The 19,031-nt window shown below is 41.4% G+C and overlaps 1 protein-coding gene across 1 annotated transcript in view; it reads right to left on the reverse strand.

The window, feature by feature from the left end:
- Positions 1 to 18,034: 18,034 nt before the first annotated feature.
- Positions 18,035 to 19,031, reverse strand: part of LOC103253341 (histone-arginine methyltransferase CARM1-like) — a 147,347-nt gene continuing 146,350 nt past the window's right edge. The window contains exon 13 of the mRNA XM_021709420.1: positions 18,035 to 18,170. Coding sequence (XP_021565095.1) covers positions 18,161 to 18,170 — 10 coding nt within the window. The 3' untranslated portion in view covers positions 18,035 to 18,160. The remainder of the gene's footprint in view (positions 18,171 to 19,031) is intronic.

Consider the following 19,031-nt stretch of genomic DNA (forward strand, 5'->3'; position numbering starts at 1 on the left):
TCATTATCCACTCATCAGTGTGTGGGCATTTAGTTTGATTTCACATCTTTGCAATTGAAAATTGTGCTGCAATGAACATGTTGGTGCAGGTGTCTTTTTTATATAATGACCTCGGTTCCTTTGGATAGATACCTATTCGTGATTACTGGATCAAGTGGGAACTACTTTTTGTTCTTTGAGAAATCATCATACTGATTTCCATAGAAGTTGTACTAATTTACACTCCCACCAACAGTGTATAAGTGTTCCCTTTTCACTGCATGTTCTCCTATTAAAAGGACATTTGTCATTGGATTTACAGTCCATCCAGGCAATCCAGGATGATCTCATCTTGAAATCCTTACCTATATCTGCAAAGACCCTTTTCCTAAATAAGTTCACCTTCCCAATTTCTGGGTGGACATATCTTTTTCAAGGGTACTGTGCAACCCACTATGGCCATTTTTGCAGGAGTTAAGAACCCCAAAGGCAGCTTTCTCACCTGTATCTGTTTCATTAATTCACCCCAGCAGGGCATTTGTGCTACCCCGATGTACTACCTTTGCCTCTTGTGAGACATGCATTCCTGGGCTCAGGAGCCAGATGCTCCCAGTATCCACCAGAGGGTCCGTCTTTCTCTCGTGTCTCCAAGAGGTTGTAAGAACTCTTGTTAAGGAGACATTTCTCAGTCTGGCCTGGAGAAAAGCCATGCATTTGTCTCAGGCCTTTTGACCTTCTCCCTCCTCTGTCAACCTTAATAGAGACTTAATAGACAAGTCTAGCAGGACCAGACTATATAAAAATCTATAAACCATTAACCATAGCTATACTAAACTAATAAGAATCAATTCTCACACTTGCCTTCCAAGCACGCCGGGCTTCAGAAGTGACCTGAAAAGTGACAGTCTGCAGCTGGGCTGGGATCACAGCAGCCAGCCGGGAGCAGTCAGCTCCCCAGAGTTTATAAATCGTCTGACCCTCAAGAGAAGGCTCTTGGCTTAACCTTGGGAGGATGATTCATCAGGAGTTGGGAAGTCCATTCCTCAACACAGAAAGGGAATGAAGGCCCAGGAAGGACTGGACAGGGAATTAGTAATGGCCAAGCTCCTGAAGTCACTGGACTTTGAAAACCCCGAGTTTTGCTTTTCTAAACGGGTTGCATTATGCCTATTGATCTTCCTGAGCTTTCGCAGTCTGTAAATGATGAGCCTTTTAGCACACTCCATGACTGAAGGGCACACAACTGTGAGAACAGCTCATTTCATTTTTTTCGATTTATACAAAAGATGCTGTGGCCCAGGCCCTCTGGGCACCCATCTCAATACATAAATATGCCAATTAAGCTAAATGGAGACCCTGCAGGTTAAAAGTGCCTCATAAAAGAAGGAGGCTTTTTCCAAAGCCAGAAAGTTTATCCACAGAAGAAATGCCACGTCAACAAAAGTGGGTTCATGCCAAGCCATGAAGGTGAAAAATAAAAAAACAACCAAAGCTTCTGGGATCCAAAAAACAAGAAAAAAATTTCCCCCAAAGGAAACTGGGGGGAAAAAATACCTTAAAGCTGTGAATTCAGGATTCCAATCAATTGCTACTACTATATATATATATATATATATTTTCATTGCATTTTCCTGGGCAGGGGTTGATGGTGGGGAGAAGTGTGGTTGGGGAGAGGAGGACATCAGTCCTGAAACTGAATTGACATCAAGAGTGTCTCAGGTACCCACTGAATGTCATATAGCAGGTGTGGGCAAAAAGTGTGGGATATGCTATATATAGCCTTGCCACACTCAAGTGTGGCCACACTCATGTCTCAAAGCCTCAGCATTTAGCATCACCCAGGACCTTTCTAAAAATAGAGACTACAGGCCACACTCTAGATTATGTTAGTGAGAGTCTGCATTTTGAAGATCCCTAGATGATTCTCATGCACATTAAAACATAAGAAGCCCTGATCCATAGTGGATGACCAGTCCTATACTCACCACCCCATCCCTGAATAGCTTAGGCTATTTCTGCCTCCCCAACAGCCCCAAGGGAGTGGAGGCCTGGATCCAGGGAATGGGCTGAAGGAAACAGATAAATGGATTTTCAGTCAGTCTTTCATCAACTTGAGTGTAAGAATCTCAGGAGTGTACCAAATGGATTTAAATACTCAGGCTAACACACTGTACATCTCCAAATCTTTGCTGATCAGCTTCCAAACAAAAACTAGTCTTCCTGGTCTTCTCTAACACCTCATTTTATTAATAGGTCTCATACAATTGGAGGACATTCAGAAAAAGTTTGGCAGTTTAGAGAGCAACAGATGGTAGCAGGTGAAAGGAATTTTACTTTATGCTCTTGGTCCTCAGAAGTGCTTTTGTCTGGGCAGAAAACAGTGTACAGTACTCCCAATTTTTATCCCATTACTATTACCAAAAAGGCTTCTAAATGCCACAGACCCAACAATGTCAACAGTATCAAAATTGTGCAATCAAACCTCAAGAATATTCACTCTCCCACAGTTGCTCCCTGAGCCCTGATCCTGCGAGCATTTATCCATCATCTGCTTGACAAAAACCCATGCCCTGGGATTGCTGTCCCTTTCCTCTACTTTCTTCTCCTGCCAAAATTTACACATAGTCATCAATAACTGCCTGCGTTTCCTGACGACCTTGCTGTCTTTATTCCTCTGCCATCTGTCTCTATCCCCACATCTCTACAGAAATAAGCCTTAAATGTCTCTCGTATCTCTTTGCCAAATGAAAGACAGAGATTCTTTTATTATTATTATTTTGTAGAGATGGGGTTGCACTATGTTGCCCAGGCTGGTCTTGAATTCCTGACCTGAAGTGATCTTCCGGCCTTGGCTTCCCAAAGTGTTGGGATTATGGACGTGAGCCACCAGACCCACTTCATTCTCATTTTAAGGACAAGAAACTCAAGGCTTATGGGAGTTAAATAACTTACCCAAGGTTATAGAGCTGGATTGCGAGGAGCCAATTACGTAGAAAATATAACTAGCAGAAATCTGCCACCCTCTGGGAGAATCCAGAGTAGTGGGAGCTGGCAGTACTGACCAAACCTTCAGTAGGACAGGAGTCTTGTTGGATTGGAAGGCTTAGTGGGAGGACTGGAGGAAGGTTGCACCACAGATGAAGTCAGACAGAAGCATCTTCATCAGAGCTGCTAGGCTGATGGAGCAAACTGGATTTGGGGCCGGTTTCTGGTAGCTGATGGTGAGACAAGGAAAAGTTGGCAACGGCAATTGAGAAGATGCCTGGGTCTAGAAAAGATCTTACTAGTTTTGTCTATAAGCTCTTGATGCCATCTTATCCATTTTCAAGCAGTTGTTATCACAGCTTAGTTCAGTCCAGTGAACACTATGTGGGCTTTTTCTGGGCCTGATGGTGCTAAGGGGAAAAAGAGGCACAATCACGTTGATTTAACTGCCCAAACCTCAACATCAGAGAGGCATGGTTTTCAAGCCAGGATCTACTACACAGTTGCTATGGGACCTTGTACAAGTTACATGTGTCTCTGAACTTCATTTTCCTCATCTGTAAATGGTGATCATAATAGTTTTTCACTCATTCAATGCATGTGACTTCTAAATAGATTATGCTACAGAAATACTACTTAGAAAGCTTCTGATAGGCTGGAGGGAGGTATAAGGGGAGTAAGACATAGTCCTTCCTCTCAAGGGCTTATAGTGGAATGGGGAGGGAAGAGAAGAGGTCTTGAACCAGGCGATTTAACCATTTACCCATATTTGTCTCATGGGGTTTTTACGGGGAAGCATTTGTTGGGTAAATGTGTGCGATGACAGATTCTATCTTTATCCCACTGAACAGCAGAATGAGAAAAAAAGGATTGTATATTGTGGGGAAGTAAAGATTCCGGCTCATCGCAAGTAATAACCTTCCAACAATAAGAATCGTCAAACAGCAATGAAGGAGTGAATTTCCCAGTGCTGGGATTTGTGTAAGTCAAAGATGCATGGCCCCTAGTAGGAAATGCTGTGAAAAGGCATTCAGAGGAACAAATGGCTGAATGTATGTTGCTTGACTCCCACCCGTCTGCCCGACCTTTATGTATGAGAGACTCTCAGGTCAGGGCTTCTCCCCCTCCTCCTTTCTTTCATCCACTCCTACTGACCACTCTCTCACTTCTATCTTTGTCTGAGGTGTCTCTTCTGAGCTCCAGACACGTGAATCCTATTGCTGATTGAACTTGGATGGCTCCAATTCCCCAAGACCCAAAAGGAACCTATGATCTTCCCCCACAAAACCTGGGCCTTCTCCAATCTGTGAGCCAGAACTCAAAGGCATTTCACAGGCATGTCACTTTCAAAGGACTACCCTGCTGTGTTGCAAGGGAAAAGTGAGAGAAGGGCCTGACAGTAGAGGGAGATGTCAGATAAGAAAAGAGCCTCATAGGCTCTGCCAACACACTTTTCAAACTGAGGGGTTTTTTAAACTAAAACAACGGGGGTGGGGAGGGGACTAACATTTGCTACTTTTTGAGCTCTGAAAAAATTAATGTTGCTGTTTTATAACCTCTGACAGGGCTTTTGTCTATAGTTGGGTGGGTTCTTTCTGTTAATTTGCCGTATGCAAGTGAAGCAATTTTGCATTTGGGTTTAAATATATACGATACTCACAAACACATTCTGCCTGCCTTCTGTCACCCATTGCATATAGAGGCCACCTCATGAAGCACAACTGGGTATGGCTGGATCCAAGCAAGACACAACCAAAGAGGCAAAGCTGTAGAAGACATATGCCACAGGCCAAAACCCCAGGTTTAGTAAGATGCGCACTCTGGTTTTGTGTGTCATGGCATCTCACTGTGACAGGCAGTCCTTCAGACCGGCACGTGATCCAGCCACAATAAGGGTGTGTGGTCAGCCCCATTCTGGGCTCTGTGTTGTCTCTATCGTTGTATTTCTGTGTTATTTTGCCTAATTATAGCTTATACTTTGTCATCATATACAATTTATCCTTGGGAACTAGCTTAAATCCTTTTTTAAAAAAGGTAGGATAGATGGATACAGGGGTGGATAAGTAGTTAGGTAGATAGGTAGGTAGATAGATGGAATGACAGATGATAGATGGATGGAACGATAGATAGATGGAATGATAGATAGACAGATAGATGGTAGATAGATAATGTTCTTTTTGTCAGAAAGGAAAAGGACTGTTGATAAATCTTTACCATTTCCATTGATTCCACTTGCAATTTCTCTCATTTTTTTCTTCTAATTTGACTTTTCTTTGTATGCATCCTCCTCTCTTGACTCCTGTGCCCATCACCTCATCTCTGGGCTAGGATGGGGTTTTGGATATCTGCAGGATTAACACCATTACAACTTTCCAAATTAATCCCCTCAACCATGTTTCAGAAATGCTGGGCCAGTATTCATCTCCTTGACCACTTCTTCTTCTCATTTCATTCTCTTGTTCACCCCTGGTTTTCATTTTAGAAAGCTCATCTCCCCCTTGTGTCCTGCCCACAATAATGACCTGAGTTTGGTTTTCCCTAAAAATTGAGATAGATTTTCTCTTATTTGGGCACAACTATCATAAAATGAATAAGAATTTTGGAGGTTGGGGAATCTTGAGGACTGTCAGAGAAGAAAGAATCCCAAATGTTTGCTTCTAGTAGAAGGGTCATATGCAGGGAACACCCATGTATGAATGCATGTACACCCACAAACACACACAACCCACAATCAGATTCACTACTTTTAGTCATGCCATCAACCCTCATATATCACCACATGTTTCCAGGGGGAAGAATTGTCTTCAACAACTCAGCTCTCATTTTCTTATCAGGACACGGCTTTATATTGGAAGAGTTCATACAAAATAAAACCTACTGAATCAGCCAGCTCAAAAGTGGAGCCTCATCATACTCTAAGAAAAGCAACTCTTTAAATCTAATTTTTTATTTTGAATATGTGGGGTATACAATTCATGGTTAGGTATACAAATGTTCATTAGGCAGGTACCCTTGTTGATGAGGTATGCCCCCACCCCGGCAGTTTCCACTACTGCCAATCCCAGAAAAATAACTTCCAATCAATAAACATGTGTTGAGTGCCTACTGCATGCAAGAAAACCTAATAGAAAAACGGAGTAAGGATGGAAATACACACATGAAGATGTGTACAAGCCAGTCTCTCAAGACTCTTCAGGGACAGCATATTTCAATAAATAAACAGAATATTTACTGAAAATTGGCAAACCAAAATTGCCAGACGTGGCAAAGCATGATTTTTGCTTGGAATTAATTGCCACCATATTAATCAAGCCAAATTATTTCACAGTTTACATGGATGTATTGTGCAATTCAGCTTCTGAGACAAAAGACCTCACTATGAGTACTAACTCTCCAGGAAATGCAGTGACCATCAGTTAAGTCTGTTACTGAGTCATCCACAGCTTGGAGAGTGTTTATTCCCAAACTACTGGCAGAAGGAACAGGTCAGGCAGGGAACCAGTAAGCATTTTTCAGGGAAAAGAGGAAAGAAGCAGCAAATTGGGTCTTCGGTGGAAACGAACATCATGCAACTCTATCCATGATGTGGTCATAAAATACACTGGGCAGAGAAGCCTAAAATATACTGCCTATTGGTTTATCTGCAGTTGCTATATTTTAACACATATTTATGTATCATATATTTTGAGTTGCCCAGGCTGGAGTATAGTGGTACAATCATGGTTCATTGCAGCTTCACCTCCTGGGCTCAGGCGATCCTTTTGCCTCAGCCTTCTGAGTAGTTGGGACTATAGGCATGTGCCACTATGCCTGGCTTAATTTTCTGATTTTTGTAGAGATGAGGTCTCACTATGTTGCCAAGGCTGGTCTTGAATTCTTGGGCTCAAGCAATCCTCCCACCTCAGCCTCCCAAAGTGCTGGGATTACAGGCATGAGCCACTGCACCTGGTCCGGTCTTATTTATATTATAAATAAAAGAATAAAAAAATCTAATCTGGCCAAACAATTTTTCACCGAGCCTTAGTCTTGAGCATTTTGTTATAGGACTCCATTTTGGCCTGACCCAATGTGTCTATCTTAAATTCTTGAATTGGCAATGTTTTCATTTCAGCCTCTCTGGGTTTGGCAATGGCAACGCTTATCTTTTGTGCTTAGCTCTGTGGTCTGCTTTGATTCTGTCTTTTGTGAGAAGCTGTCTGTTTCTAAGCTTAGGTAGTAAAACAATCCAGTTATTTTCTCTACTTGGAGCTACCCCTATTCCCTAATGTATTGTGACTGTGTACATAAAAGCGCTTCATAAACAGTAATGTACAAATGTTACTTGACATGATTATAAGTAGCTGTTCTGAGTATTGCAAGTTGATTTCCAATCACAATTCCTGTGATCAGGTCAAATACAAAATAAAAATTGCCCTCCTTACTTCTGGGCTGACTGAGCCATTCAGGCACAGTGTTGTTATGACAGCTGGGAATCATTTGAAAATGAGTTTCTCTTCACTTGGCATGTCAGATGGTCATATTAAACACTGGGGTCTATCTATATATTTTTAAATATTGAAATTGGTTCATGTTCAAGAGGCAATGCCCCCTGCTGGGAGAGAGGCTCAGGCAAGTGGTGGGGGTGGGGTGAGAAGGGGCCATTAAACCAGAAGCTTGAGGACGTGGTCATACACTAAACCCTGATGGAAACATTGTAAGGATGGTCAGCCAAGAGGAGCGGTTTTGCAATACAAGGCCAATTTTGACAGGGGACAGGTGGTGATCCTGGCAGCTGGTTAACTTCAGAGGGAGCCCAGCCAAGGACCCGTGGGTGTGCTGGCAGGATGGCAGGGCTTTCCCAGAAGTGCTGGAAGGGTGGGGGTAATGGTGAGCAAACACATCAGGGATGGCAAGGTTCCCTGACATCCCTGGGAACTTGCATAAGAATGCTTAGGCTCGGATGTTGCATCTCCTACTTTTGTTCTCCCAGGTGCATTCTGTCTCCTCGTAGGTCAACCCCATCCTACAGACATATCCGGGCACATGGGAACTCAATTAAGTCTCCATTTATCATGGTTACTACCTAAGAAACAACTGCTTTCCCAAAAAATATTTATCACGAATTCTGTAGCTGTTAGGTGAAGCTGCAAAAAATGACTTTTCTCCATGTTGCCAAATTCTTGGCTTTATAGATGCAGAATAGCATGTAGGGTACAATGCCACTTGTGTCAAAAGATGAAGAAGGAAGAATGTGTATGTATTTGCATGTCTGTAGGAAAGAGAACAGAAAACTAATAACATTAGTATCTTTGGGAAAGTGAACTGGGAGACTGGGGACAGGGGTCAGAGAGAGACATCACTGTGCATCTTTTTTATTTTTTGAATTTTCTTTTCTTTGAAGCAGGGTCTCCTCTGTCACCCAGAGTGGAGTGCATTGCCATAATCATGATTCACCACAGCCTTGACCTGCTGTGCTCCGGCGATCCTTCCCCCTCAGCCTTCCAAGTAGCTGGAACTACAGGCGCGCGCTACCACACCCAGCTAATTTTTGATTTATTGTAGAGATGAGGTCTCTCCAAGTTGCCCAGGCGGGTCTCAAACCCACGGGCTCAGGCAATCCACTCACCTCAGCCTCCCAAAGTGCTGGGATTACAGGCTGAGCCACCGAGCCTGGCTTCTCTACAACCTCTATATGTTAGCGTTGTCTGCTCTTGGCTGTCTTCTCTACATTATCTTCAAGGAATCTCACCCAGTCCTATGCTCTAATTAGCATGTGTCTGCTCCCTGCCTCTCCAATTCTATCTCCAGACAAGGCTTCTCTGGGGTTCCAGATGCACACGTCTGTCTGCTAGATGGTTCTGCTTGACATCAAGTGACCATCTCAAACCCAACATGCTCAACAACCAAACCTGATTTTCCCTCCCAAACCTGCTCCTGCCTTAGTCCTTTTCATCTTAGGAAATGGCACTGAGTTGCTCAGATCCAAAATCCGAGAGATGCCCTTTGATTCTTCTTTTTCTTTCCTACTGACCATCAGTCTCTCCACAAGCTCTGTTACTACTGTCTCCAAGATAGGCCCTGAGTCAGGTCATTTTCCAGCATCTTCACTACTAAAAGCCTGCTCCGGTTAACAATACCTCATCTCCCATTTGTTCTTGTCACAACAACCTCCTTAATGGATTTTCCTGTTTTTATTTTTGCTTGGTCTGCTTGTCAAAAGTAAGCAGAGTCAACAGTACACAGGACCGATCCCATCTGCTTCAAACCTTCAAATCGCTGTTCTTCCTGCCAGAGTTCATTTCTCTAAATCTTTATGTGGCTACTTCCTCATTTGCACAATCACTAGTACTTCTGTCAAGTTTCTGTGGGCACCGTTGTTGAAGTAGCAACCTCCAAGATACTCTGCATCCAATTTTCTAGTAATATTTTCTTCATAGCATTCACCATCTTTCTAATACTTTGCATATTTATTTTCTTATATATTTATAGTGTGTATCCCTCCCACTAAAGTGTAATAGGGAGCATTTTATTTTATTGACTTATGTATGTATCCTTGGAGACTGGAATTAGGCTGTATTGGTTAGGATAGGCTTAATAATTCTGGAATAATAAATATTCTCAATTCCCAGGGGTTTAAACAATGCAGCTTTATTTTTTGCTCAAGTGACATGTATAATATAGGTTGACGGGGAGAACCTCTGCTCATAGATATTCAGAGACCCAGGAGGAAAGAGGCTATACCATGTCATGACATTGTGAACTCAACAGGACGTCTACTATTACTGAGGGAGGAGGGTGAGAAGCACAGATAATCTCACACCATCTCTTAAACACTTCCACATGGAGGTGACACATATCACTTCTGCTCATAGTGGAAGTCACAAGACCAGGGCTGACTTCAAGGGGCCTGGGAAACAATATCCTCTTATGTTCTGGAAGGAGAAGAAAACTGAGGATATTGGCAGGTGTCACTTACATTTACCACAGTACCTCACTAAGAGTAAGCACCCCTTAAATAATTATTAAAAATCAAATGGGCTTGAAAGTGGTGACTCACACCTGTAATCCCAGCATTTTGGGAGGCCTAGGTGGGAGGATCACTTGAGCCCAGGGGTTTGAGACCAGCTTGGGTAAAACAGAGACCTCATCTCTACAAAAAATTAAAAGAAAATTAGCTGAGCATGGTGGCACACCCTTGTAGTCTCAGCAACTTGGGAGGCTGAGTTAGAAGACTCTCCTAAGCCCAGGAGGTTGAGGCTGTAGTAAATTATGATCATGCCACTGCATTCCATCCTGGGTGACAGAGTGAGACTCCAATTTAAAAAAAAAATTCAAATAGGAAAGAAAGAGTCCCAGTTATCAGACATGAATACAAACTGAAAACTTGAATTGCATATATAACACAGAAGTTTACAAAATGAGCCCCAGGTTAGAGCAGGACAAGTCACAAGCCTAACTCAGCAGAGTTACCACATGCATCGGATTAGGGCTCCTGATATTCTCTAACCAGAAATAGAATAGGTCTCATAGGCAAAAGAGAAAAAAAGTGCTTGAGAGAGTTGGACTGGTTTCCATTGAGAATTTGGAGGAAACTAGCATCTAGGACTAGGCTCTACTTTACTAAAGAACCTGAGACCACCTGGAAAGTCTACAAATCCCATACTATGATTTACAGAGAGGCGTGGCTCCACAAGGTCTGGGTGCCTCTTAGTTATCTGGGTGACAGAGAGACCCCTGAAAGACCTTATTCTGAGTGCTTCCCTTTGTTTCAACGGTCATGGCCTCAGATCACAGGCTTTTGAAACTCCTTCTGTGCATGGAGTCTGTACCACAACCTCATAGGAGAGTGGAAGATTACAACTATTCATCAACTAAGTGACTATTACAGAGTCTTCAAGGTGCTCCCAGGGCTTGGACCCGTGCAAGACCATTTAGCATCCAGTGATGTGTCACTGGATTAACTGATGTGTCAAGCATGATAAAAATTGGTGCCTATTTCTTTTCTGAAATTACATCTCTGGTGCTCAGGATTACAAATATGGCAGTGCCTTGAAGAAAAAGAGAAGAGGAGGTCAACTTCAGGAGGGAGGAGAGATTTTAATGGTGATCACAACAGGAGAGTTCAACAGAGTACATTTTCTTGCAACTCCAGGTATCATGGGGCCAGCAGCATTGACATCACCAGGGAGCTTATGAGAAATGAGAACACTTAAGCCACACCCCAGACCTAATGAACCAGACTCCGCATTTTAACAAGGTAATTCCCATGCACATTAAAGTTTGAGGAGAAACACTTTAGAGACCACCTGCATCTCTATCTCCTGCCCTAGTTAGCACTATCTTTTCTAATGGACATTAGGGCCAAAGAGGCCAGGAAGCATCACAGGTACTCCTCATTTGACCATCATTCCATGAACGTTCCATGGGATGCTCGGTGCCTAGAACAGTCCTCCACGGGTCTTCCCAATTTGATCCCTAAATCTCCCCATCTCCGCATACATGCAAACCTGGTGTGTATGATTCAAAGCTCGTATTCTCAATCCCTCCATTGTTGGAAGAACAAGGCCCTGGAGTTTCTGTCTTGATGAACACTTTCTTTCATTGTAATTTCTAGTTATTTCCTAATACCTGGGAAGCAGTGCCAACAGTCTTCAGTGCTTCCAATGTATAACTGCATCTGTTGTTTCCCAGAATTACTGGTATCCTGATAAGTTACCTGTAAGTGGAATTTCCATAAATTATTTCCCTTATTACATTATTATAACAATAGTGGATTATCTTTTCAATTGGGACAGTATACTATAAATATTAAAGGAATGTATTTTTGTTTCTCCTTTAAATCAGCATCTTTTATTTTTCCATTTACATAGGCTTTTTGACCCAGGACAATAGAGGATGAAGAAATGAAGAAATGAATGAGAATTTTTTTCAGCAAGGCAATACATTTAAAATTAAAGTCTGAACAGAAAGTGACATTTAAAAAATTCTTTTTACGTATTAGGAACTCAGCCAGAAGTTTCTTCTGTAAAGTGTCACTCTATTATTTGACAGCTGGATCTCGAAGCTGCTGCCCTTAGAAGAATAAGATTAGAAAGTAGAGGAAGGAATAAATAGCCTCCCCTTCTGCTCTTAAGGAATTGTGGTTGTAGAGGAGAGCGACTGGTTAAGAGGGGTGACCAAATCTGTAACCCTCTTCCCAAATGTTGAAAGTATAGTGGTTTTAGAAAGATTATAAGTATGAAGCTGGAAAGGGAAGAAAACAATCCATTTTATATGATAATAATAACTACAATTGATGAGCCAGGCACTATGCTGAGTGCTTCATATATATTGTTTCATTCAACCCTCATAAGAACCCTATCGTTATTACTTTATTTTAGCAGATAAAGAAATTGAAGCTTAGGGAAGGCAAGTAACTGGCCCAAGTTTTTGTATCTTGTAAACAGCAGAGCTAGGATTTGAACAGAAGTATGTCTAACTGACAAGCCCATGATACCCCATTCTTTATGCTACCAACCTGCTACAAAGTCACTTTCAGTAACAGTTGATCTAGAATTGAGTATCTGTTTCCTTGAATCCATCTTCCATCCCAACACCAAAAAGGTCCTACCCACGGTACAAACCGGATTGCAGCACTCTGTTTAAAAAGTGCTAAGTGGCTCCTTATTGCCTGTCTACAAGGTAAAGTCCAAAGTCAACATGGCATACACTTAAGGAAGGAGCCACTGAATGGAATCATGGGGTTCACACTTATGCACTGAGCAGTTGCCTTTCCCATTGTCCAATTTCTTCCACCATTCTATTAGATAAGTTCATTCATTCAGCAAGTTTTTGAAATGACAGCACTTTTTTTGTGTGTGTGTGCGCCTTTTGGGGGGAGTTTTTATTTTTTCATTTAAGGTTTTTAATTGATACATACTTGTATATATTTTAGGGGTACAAGTGATAATTTGATACATTCATATGGTCAATTCAGGGTAATTGGTAATCCATCACCTTAGATATTTGTATTTTCTTTGTGCTTGGAACAAATTATTCTTTTTTAGATGTTTTGAAATATATAATAAACTAAAGTTAACTATAGTAACCCTACTGATCTACTGAACACGAGGTCTTAAGAAATGACAGCATTTTAAAAAATGATGTTTATCTTCTCCACAGATGAATATTCAACTGAAACAAGGTACTGCACACCTACAGCCAGGGTATGTGATCAGTACAATCACATAGGCTCCCACACTCAGAAGTGTTTGGGGTTAAATGCTCTGTGGTCACTGTATTGAAATCCTTAGTAATTCTATCTGTGAATTTGTATTTTGTAAGTGAAGTACAATGGGACAATGGAGCATGACCCAGGAGCTTATAGCCCTGGCACACAGGTGGTCCTGCTTCCCTGATGCCTCTTGGAGATGGATTTTCATCCACAAGCCAAACCCAGACCCTACCCGGACACCTCTTCTCTGCTCCTGCCCCTTGACTACCACAGCAACTGGGCCACATTGGTGGAGGGTGGCTTCAGTTTCCTTATTGTATTCTACCCCCAGTGGGTGCCTAGGCACAGGAAAGGTTTTAGTCAGGCGTGTGTATCACAGGGTGCATCATAGGGTAGGGCAAGACAATGCCAGTCTCTGCTAGAAGTTCGTAGTATCGCAGTGTGTTTAGTGGGAAACTGTAGGGACCCTCCTGCCCACTTCTAATCCAGGTATTGGGAGATTGCAATTTTTTGAGGGTTACCTATCCACTTTGAGTTGGAGCAAGAGGTCCATATAAATAGGAGATTGGAACATCCCACCCCAGCTGGGGATCCACATTCCTTTTGAACTGAGCCCTGCAAATTATGTAGCCTGCCCTGTCTATGGCTCTCTGATGTGTCTCTTTGAATATTGTGTCTCTTTGAATATAGTAGAAATGTCAAGTGATAATAAAAATGTGACATTAATATTACCTCCAAGGGTGCTGAGTGCAAGACACTAACAATTTAATAAGTTTGAGCTTTTGCATTGACCTATGTTAATGTCTGATTTCATGCTATTTTGCATGGCAAGGGAAGTTTTTCAGAATTCATTTGATTGCAAGATCAATGTGAAAATGCATTATCTGCCTGCCTTGAGCATGGCCAACTGTTGACCTCTCCAATTAAGTAGACCTGAGAATGAAAATTCAATTACAATGAACAAACGTTTCTTGAACACTTTCTGTGTGTGAGGCCCTATGCCAGGCCCTGTGAGGAACATGCAGATGTAAGAGATTTTTGCGATTTGGGGGATGCTTGCAAGTAAGTTGGATGAGGCACAGATACATGCATGGATGACTATGGTATCACATGCTTTCTTAACTTAGGAAAGCAGAGGAAATAGAATTAGTGAAGCTGGACTGTGTGTATAGCAGGCATTGCTGGTTTCTTGCCATATGTTCATTCTCTTTCTATGGAACTAGAACCCTAGTCCTAGTTTTTTTTTTCAGGGTCTTTCCCTTGGGACACAGGGTCTATCTCTAGCTCAGCCATCTTGATTAATTTAGCCTTTATGATAACCCCATGCCTCTTGTCAGTGATTGGTTTAGCGATGGGTATGTGACTCAAGTCTGGCCAATGAAACATAAAGGCAAGTCTCTGGGTTACTTTTGGAAAGGTTTTCCTGCAGTACAGAGAGCTTCAGAGCTTCATGGTTAAGGACACAGATTTTGAAGTGAACTTCCTGGTTTTTAATCCTCCAACCACTGCTTACTAGTTGTGTGTCATTAGAAAAGTTTCTCAGCCTTCCCATCTGTTAAATGGGGTCGTTGTGAGGATCAGAATTAGGTAACATTTGTAAAGCATTTAGATCAGTGTCTGACACATAATAAAATCGCTATCATGATTTTAAGAGGAAATACCAGAAGTGATAGTTCTTTTTATCACTGTGAATGTTACCGGGACTGGATGTGACCCATGTAACTTCCATGATCATTTTGTGCCTATGACTGGGTCTGGCACAGGATGCAAAAAAAGGAAAGAACCTCTGTCTTTGATGAAATAATTGAGCCACTGAGTTATCAATCTTAGAGCCCACTGTATCCCAGGGCTTCTTGTAATATGATATGATACATTTCCTTATTGCTTAAGGTCTCTTCAGTCAGTCAGGGTTTTGTGTTATTGCAGCCAAAGGCACAATTTGACTGCTATAGCAATTTAAAGGTGTGTGTCCAGGATTTCCTCAGTCTGTGTGTCTTTAAAGTCCTGCTGTGTGTGTCCAAGCTGCATACCCTACAGGTGGGCAGCCACAGAGCAGTTCCTCACACCACTTCTGCCATCATCACTTCCTGCTACAAGTCTTCATAGTTCTGGCCTTAGCTTAATTATGACTAGATAGTTTTGTGAAAGACTGAGACTTCCAAGTTTTCTTTAAATCCAAAGCTACTCTTGATATTCACAAGTGTTATTAGTCATGGTTTCCCAGAGAAACAGAACCAACAGGATATGCATATAGTAAGTGATTTATTACGAAGAATTGGCTCACACAATCACGGAGGTTGAGAAGTATCTCAGTCTGCCATCTGCAAGCTAGAGATCCAGCAAAGCCAGTGTTTGCTTCTAGTTTGACTCCTAAGGCTTGAGAACCAGGGGAGCTGATAGTGTAAATCCCAGTCCAAGGGTGGGAGAAGACCAAGACTCAGCTCAAATAGGCGGGCAGAAAGCAATTTCTCCTTCTTCCACCTTTTTTTTTTCTGTAAAGGCCTCCATTGGTTGGATTAAACCAACCTATATTAGGGAGGGAAGTTTACTAAATCCACTAATTCGAATGCTAACACCATCTGGAAATACCTTCATAGACACACCAAGAAATAAGGCTTATTCTGGGCACTCCTGCTGGAGTCAAATTGGCACATCAAATTAACCATCTTAATGAAGGATGTACTTTGAGGTCATTTTCTGATTTGCAAATACTACAGTAACATCATCTTTCTCTTAAAATATAATAAAGTCATACTTTAATAATTAATCACATTTGATTCTTAGCAATTCTATAGATGCAGAGTTGGAGTAATTAGTAAACTTACTAGATTCCCCCACTGGAATAAACTCCACCCAACATTATATCACTTTTATGGTAATATTTACTAAGAGCTTACTTAAGTTTTCAAAACTAAGGTGAAGATGATAAATAGCAGCTTTTAAAGAATATGTCAGTGGAGTTAAACTTTAGGGGAGTTATTGCTTGCAGGGCGATGCATCCTCTGAATGATCAACAAAAAGTCAGTAATTTCCCCGTACTTACCTTGTAGCATATATCTATGTAAAATTTGTGCTTCAGCAAAAATGACAAATTCATAAATATTACAGATCTTCAGGATTGTCCAAAGACAGGGAAATAATATACGTTTTTGCATCCTTAAAAGGAATAGACTTCATCTCTTATGCCAACTTCTATGGGTAGAAAATGACTTCCTAGAGTACAGGGCTGAGAAGGACTATGAGACCACATCAGGGCTCAGCAAGAAAGAGTCCTGGGTTGGATTATGAATGTCTGCCCTGGGTGAGGGTGGAGGCTGTGGTGGCAGCCATATTGAATTTCTGCAATCCAGGGTTTATAGTTTCTGCATATCATGCTTGGAAGGAAATTAGAACATTGGCAGGTATGATTCCATAATTCTAGTTACTCTTAACTTAGGATCAATTTATTCATTTAATCAATGTACATTTATTGAGCACTTTCTATGCGTCAGGCAGGCAAAGAGGCATTGTGGGAAGTGAAAAAATGAATTGGACACAGTTCCAACCTGTAGAGAATTTAAGTCTAATAAAAGCGACAGATGTGTGCATATTTATGGCATGAAGTAATAAAATGCTACAAGAAAGGACTAGATAAGGATAGGCATCGAGGATCTGTCAAAGGTGGGAAAGAGTACTTTTAGTGAGTGTGGGAGGTGGTCACCAAGGTGTGCTAGTGAGGGTATATGGAAACTGAGCCCTGCAGTGATGTAGGTAAGATTGGTCATGTGGATCAAGGGGGAACACTGTTTCAGAATGAGTGGCTGGAATGAGCAAAAGCACCAGAGTGGAAAGCTGAAAGCTCTGGGTGACTGCCTGACTGATGAGAATATGTAGCTGCTCTTTATTCCGGGTCTCCCTACAGAGTGAGCAGCTTGACTGGTGGGCTTCATTAGATTGTTGTGCTGATGTGACATCCATTTTTATAAGAGTTGTTTGGACCAGGGGAAAACCTGCTCTTTGGAAAGATCATCTTTTATCACTATTTGACGTGTGACATATAACAAATGTCTTAAAGTAAAGGAGAGGCCTCACTGCTTTCTCACATGATACATTTTTATTGTAAACCTAGGAGAACTGACAAAGGCGCCATCTTTATTTTCTTAACTACATAAAGACTCATCAACTATTACCAATGAAATGCATTCCTGACATCATATTATCCCATAACATGAATAAGGCAAACATTCTTTTTTTTTTTTTTTTTTTTTTGAGTTGGAATCCCACTCTGTTGCTCAGACTGGAGTTCAGTGGCCGCTCCCAGCCACTGCAGCCTCGACCTGCTGGGCTCCGGCGATCCTTCCGCCTCAGCCTTCCAAGTAGCTGGAACTACAGGCGTGCGCGCTACCACGCCCAGCTAATTTTTTGATTTATTGTAGAGATGAGATCTCGCCAAATTGCCCAGGCAGGTGTCGAACCTGTGGGCTCAGGCAGTTCACTCACCTGGGCCTCCCAAAGCGTGGGATTACAGGCTGAGCCACCGAGCCCGGCAAGGCAAACATTCTTAACACATTGCTGAGATAGAAACTAGCTGTTGATTTGTTGAAAATATTTGCAAAAATAGTCAGATTAAAATTGAAAATAGAAGATCACTCTCAGCATGCTTTGATATCAGTCATACATACTGCATACATATAAACGTGAGGTAGGGTTTTGTAAAATTTCTTTTAAAATGCTTCAAAAATTAAAACAAGCTATTTGCTAGAATAATAATAAAGAGGAATAAACAATGAAAGGAAATGTAATCTTCAGGCACATGCAGAAAGATATAAAAAGCCCAATCCAAGAAGCATCAAGAAATAGACTTGTCAATAAAATTAAGATGCAAATTTTAGAGTTAGAAAAAAAATTAAATAAACCTAAACATCCTGGTAAAGGGTAGAATGCATAGATCACGAAGTATGAGCTTGGATGTCATTGAACTTCCCAGGCCTTCATTTTACTTATTACTTGACTTGTTACTGTCTTCTAAGCAAACCTAAAACAGAGAAGGTGATTCTATGACATTGAAGTAATTCCAATCAGATCCAAAGCTATACACAAGTTTTGCTTTCATGTCTTCGCCTTCCCCTCCTGTCCTCCTCCCCCTTCCTTTTCCCTCTCCCATGCCTTTCCCTGGCACTTTTATGGGCAGCCTTAAATCTATATTTACCCACTATATTTAGTGCATTTGATTATGCATAGCCTAAATTCAGATCTGAGACGATGATCCAGATTTTTGTTCACTGAAAGAACTTTTTTTCTTTTTTATAGGTTTATAGCAAAGACTAAGCACTAACTTATTTTTTGTCACTCAGTTGGCTCATTTTGCTTCAGGCCCTTCCCCTTCCTGTTCTCTTCTGGAAGGCTCTGCTTGTGCATCTGCCCATGCTATCTCCTTCTTGACATTTAGATCTCCACTCAAATGTCAACTCTTCAGAGGACCCTCTGGGACTACCAATCCTCCTCCAGTTCTGGCCTTGTCACTATCTAACATGTGACTTTTTTCATTTCCTATAATTTATTCCTGTAGTGCCTTTTAGGTAAGTTTTCATGTAATAAAATTATTTTGCATATGGTAAAATCCACCCTTTTAAATGTATAGTTCTTTGAGTTCTGACAAAACATCCAGCCAAGTACTGCTACTACTACATCAAGATATGGAAAAGTTCCATCACTCACCTCTAAAATTTACCATGAAGACTCATCAACCATTGTCAATGAATAACTTTCCTGATATCATATTATTTCATAATATGAAAAGGGCAAACATTTTTTATAGTCAACCCTTCCCCCAATATCAGCCCTTATCTGTTTTCTGTATCTAGAGTGTTACTTTTCTAGAATGTATATGAACTGA

This window comes from Carlito syrichta, unplaced genomic scaffold (genome assembly GCF_000164805.1).
Source record: "Carlito syrichta isolate Samal-C Ts95f unplaced genomic scaffold, Tarsius_syrichta-2.0.1 Scaffold222196, whole genome shotgun sequence".
In the NCBI taxonomy this organism is placed as follows: domain Eukaryota; kingdom Metazoa; phylum Chordata; class Mammalia; order Primates; family Tarsiidae; genus Carlito; species Carlito syrichta.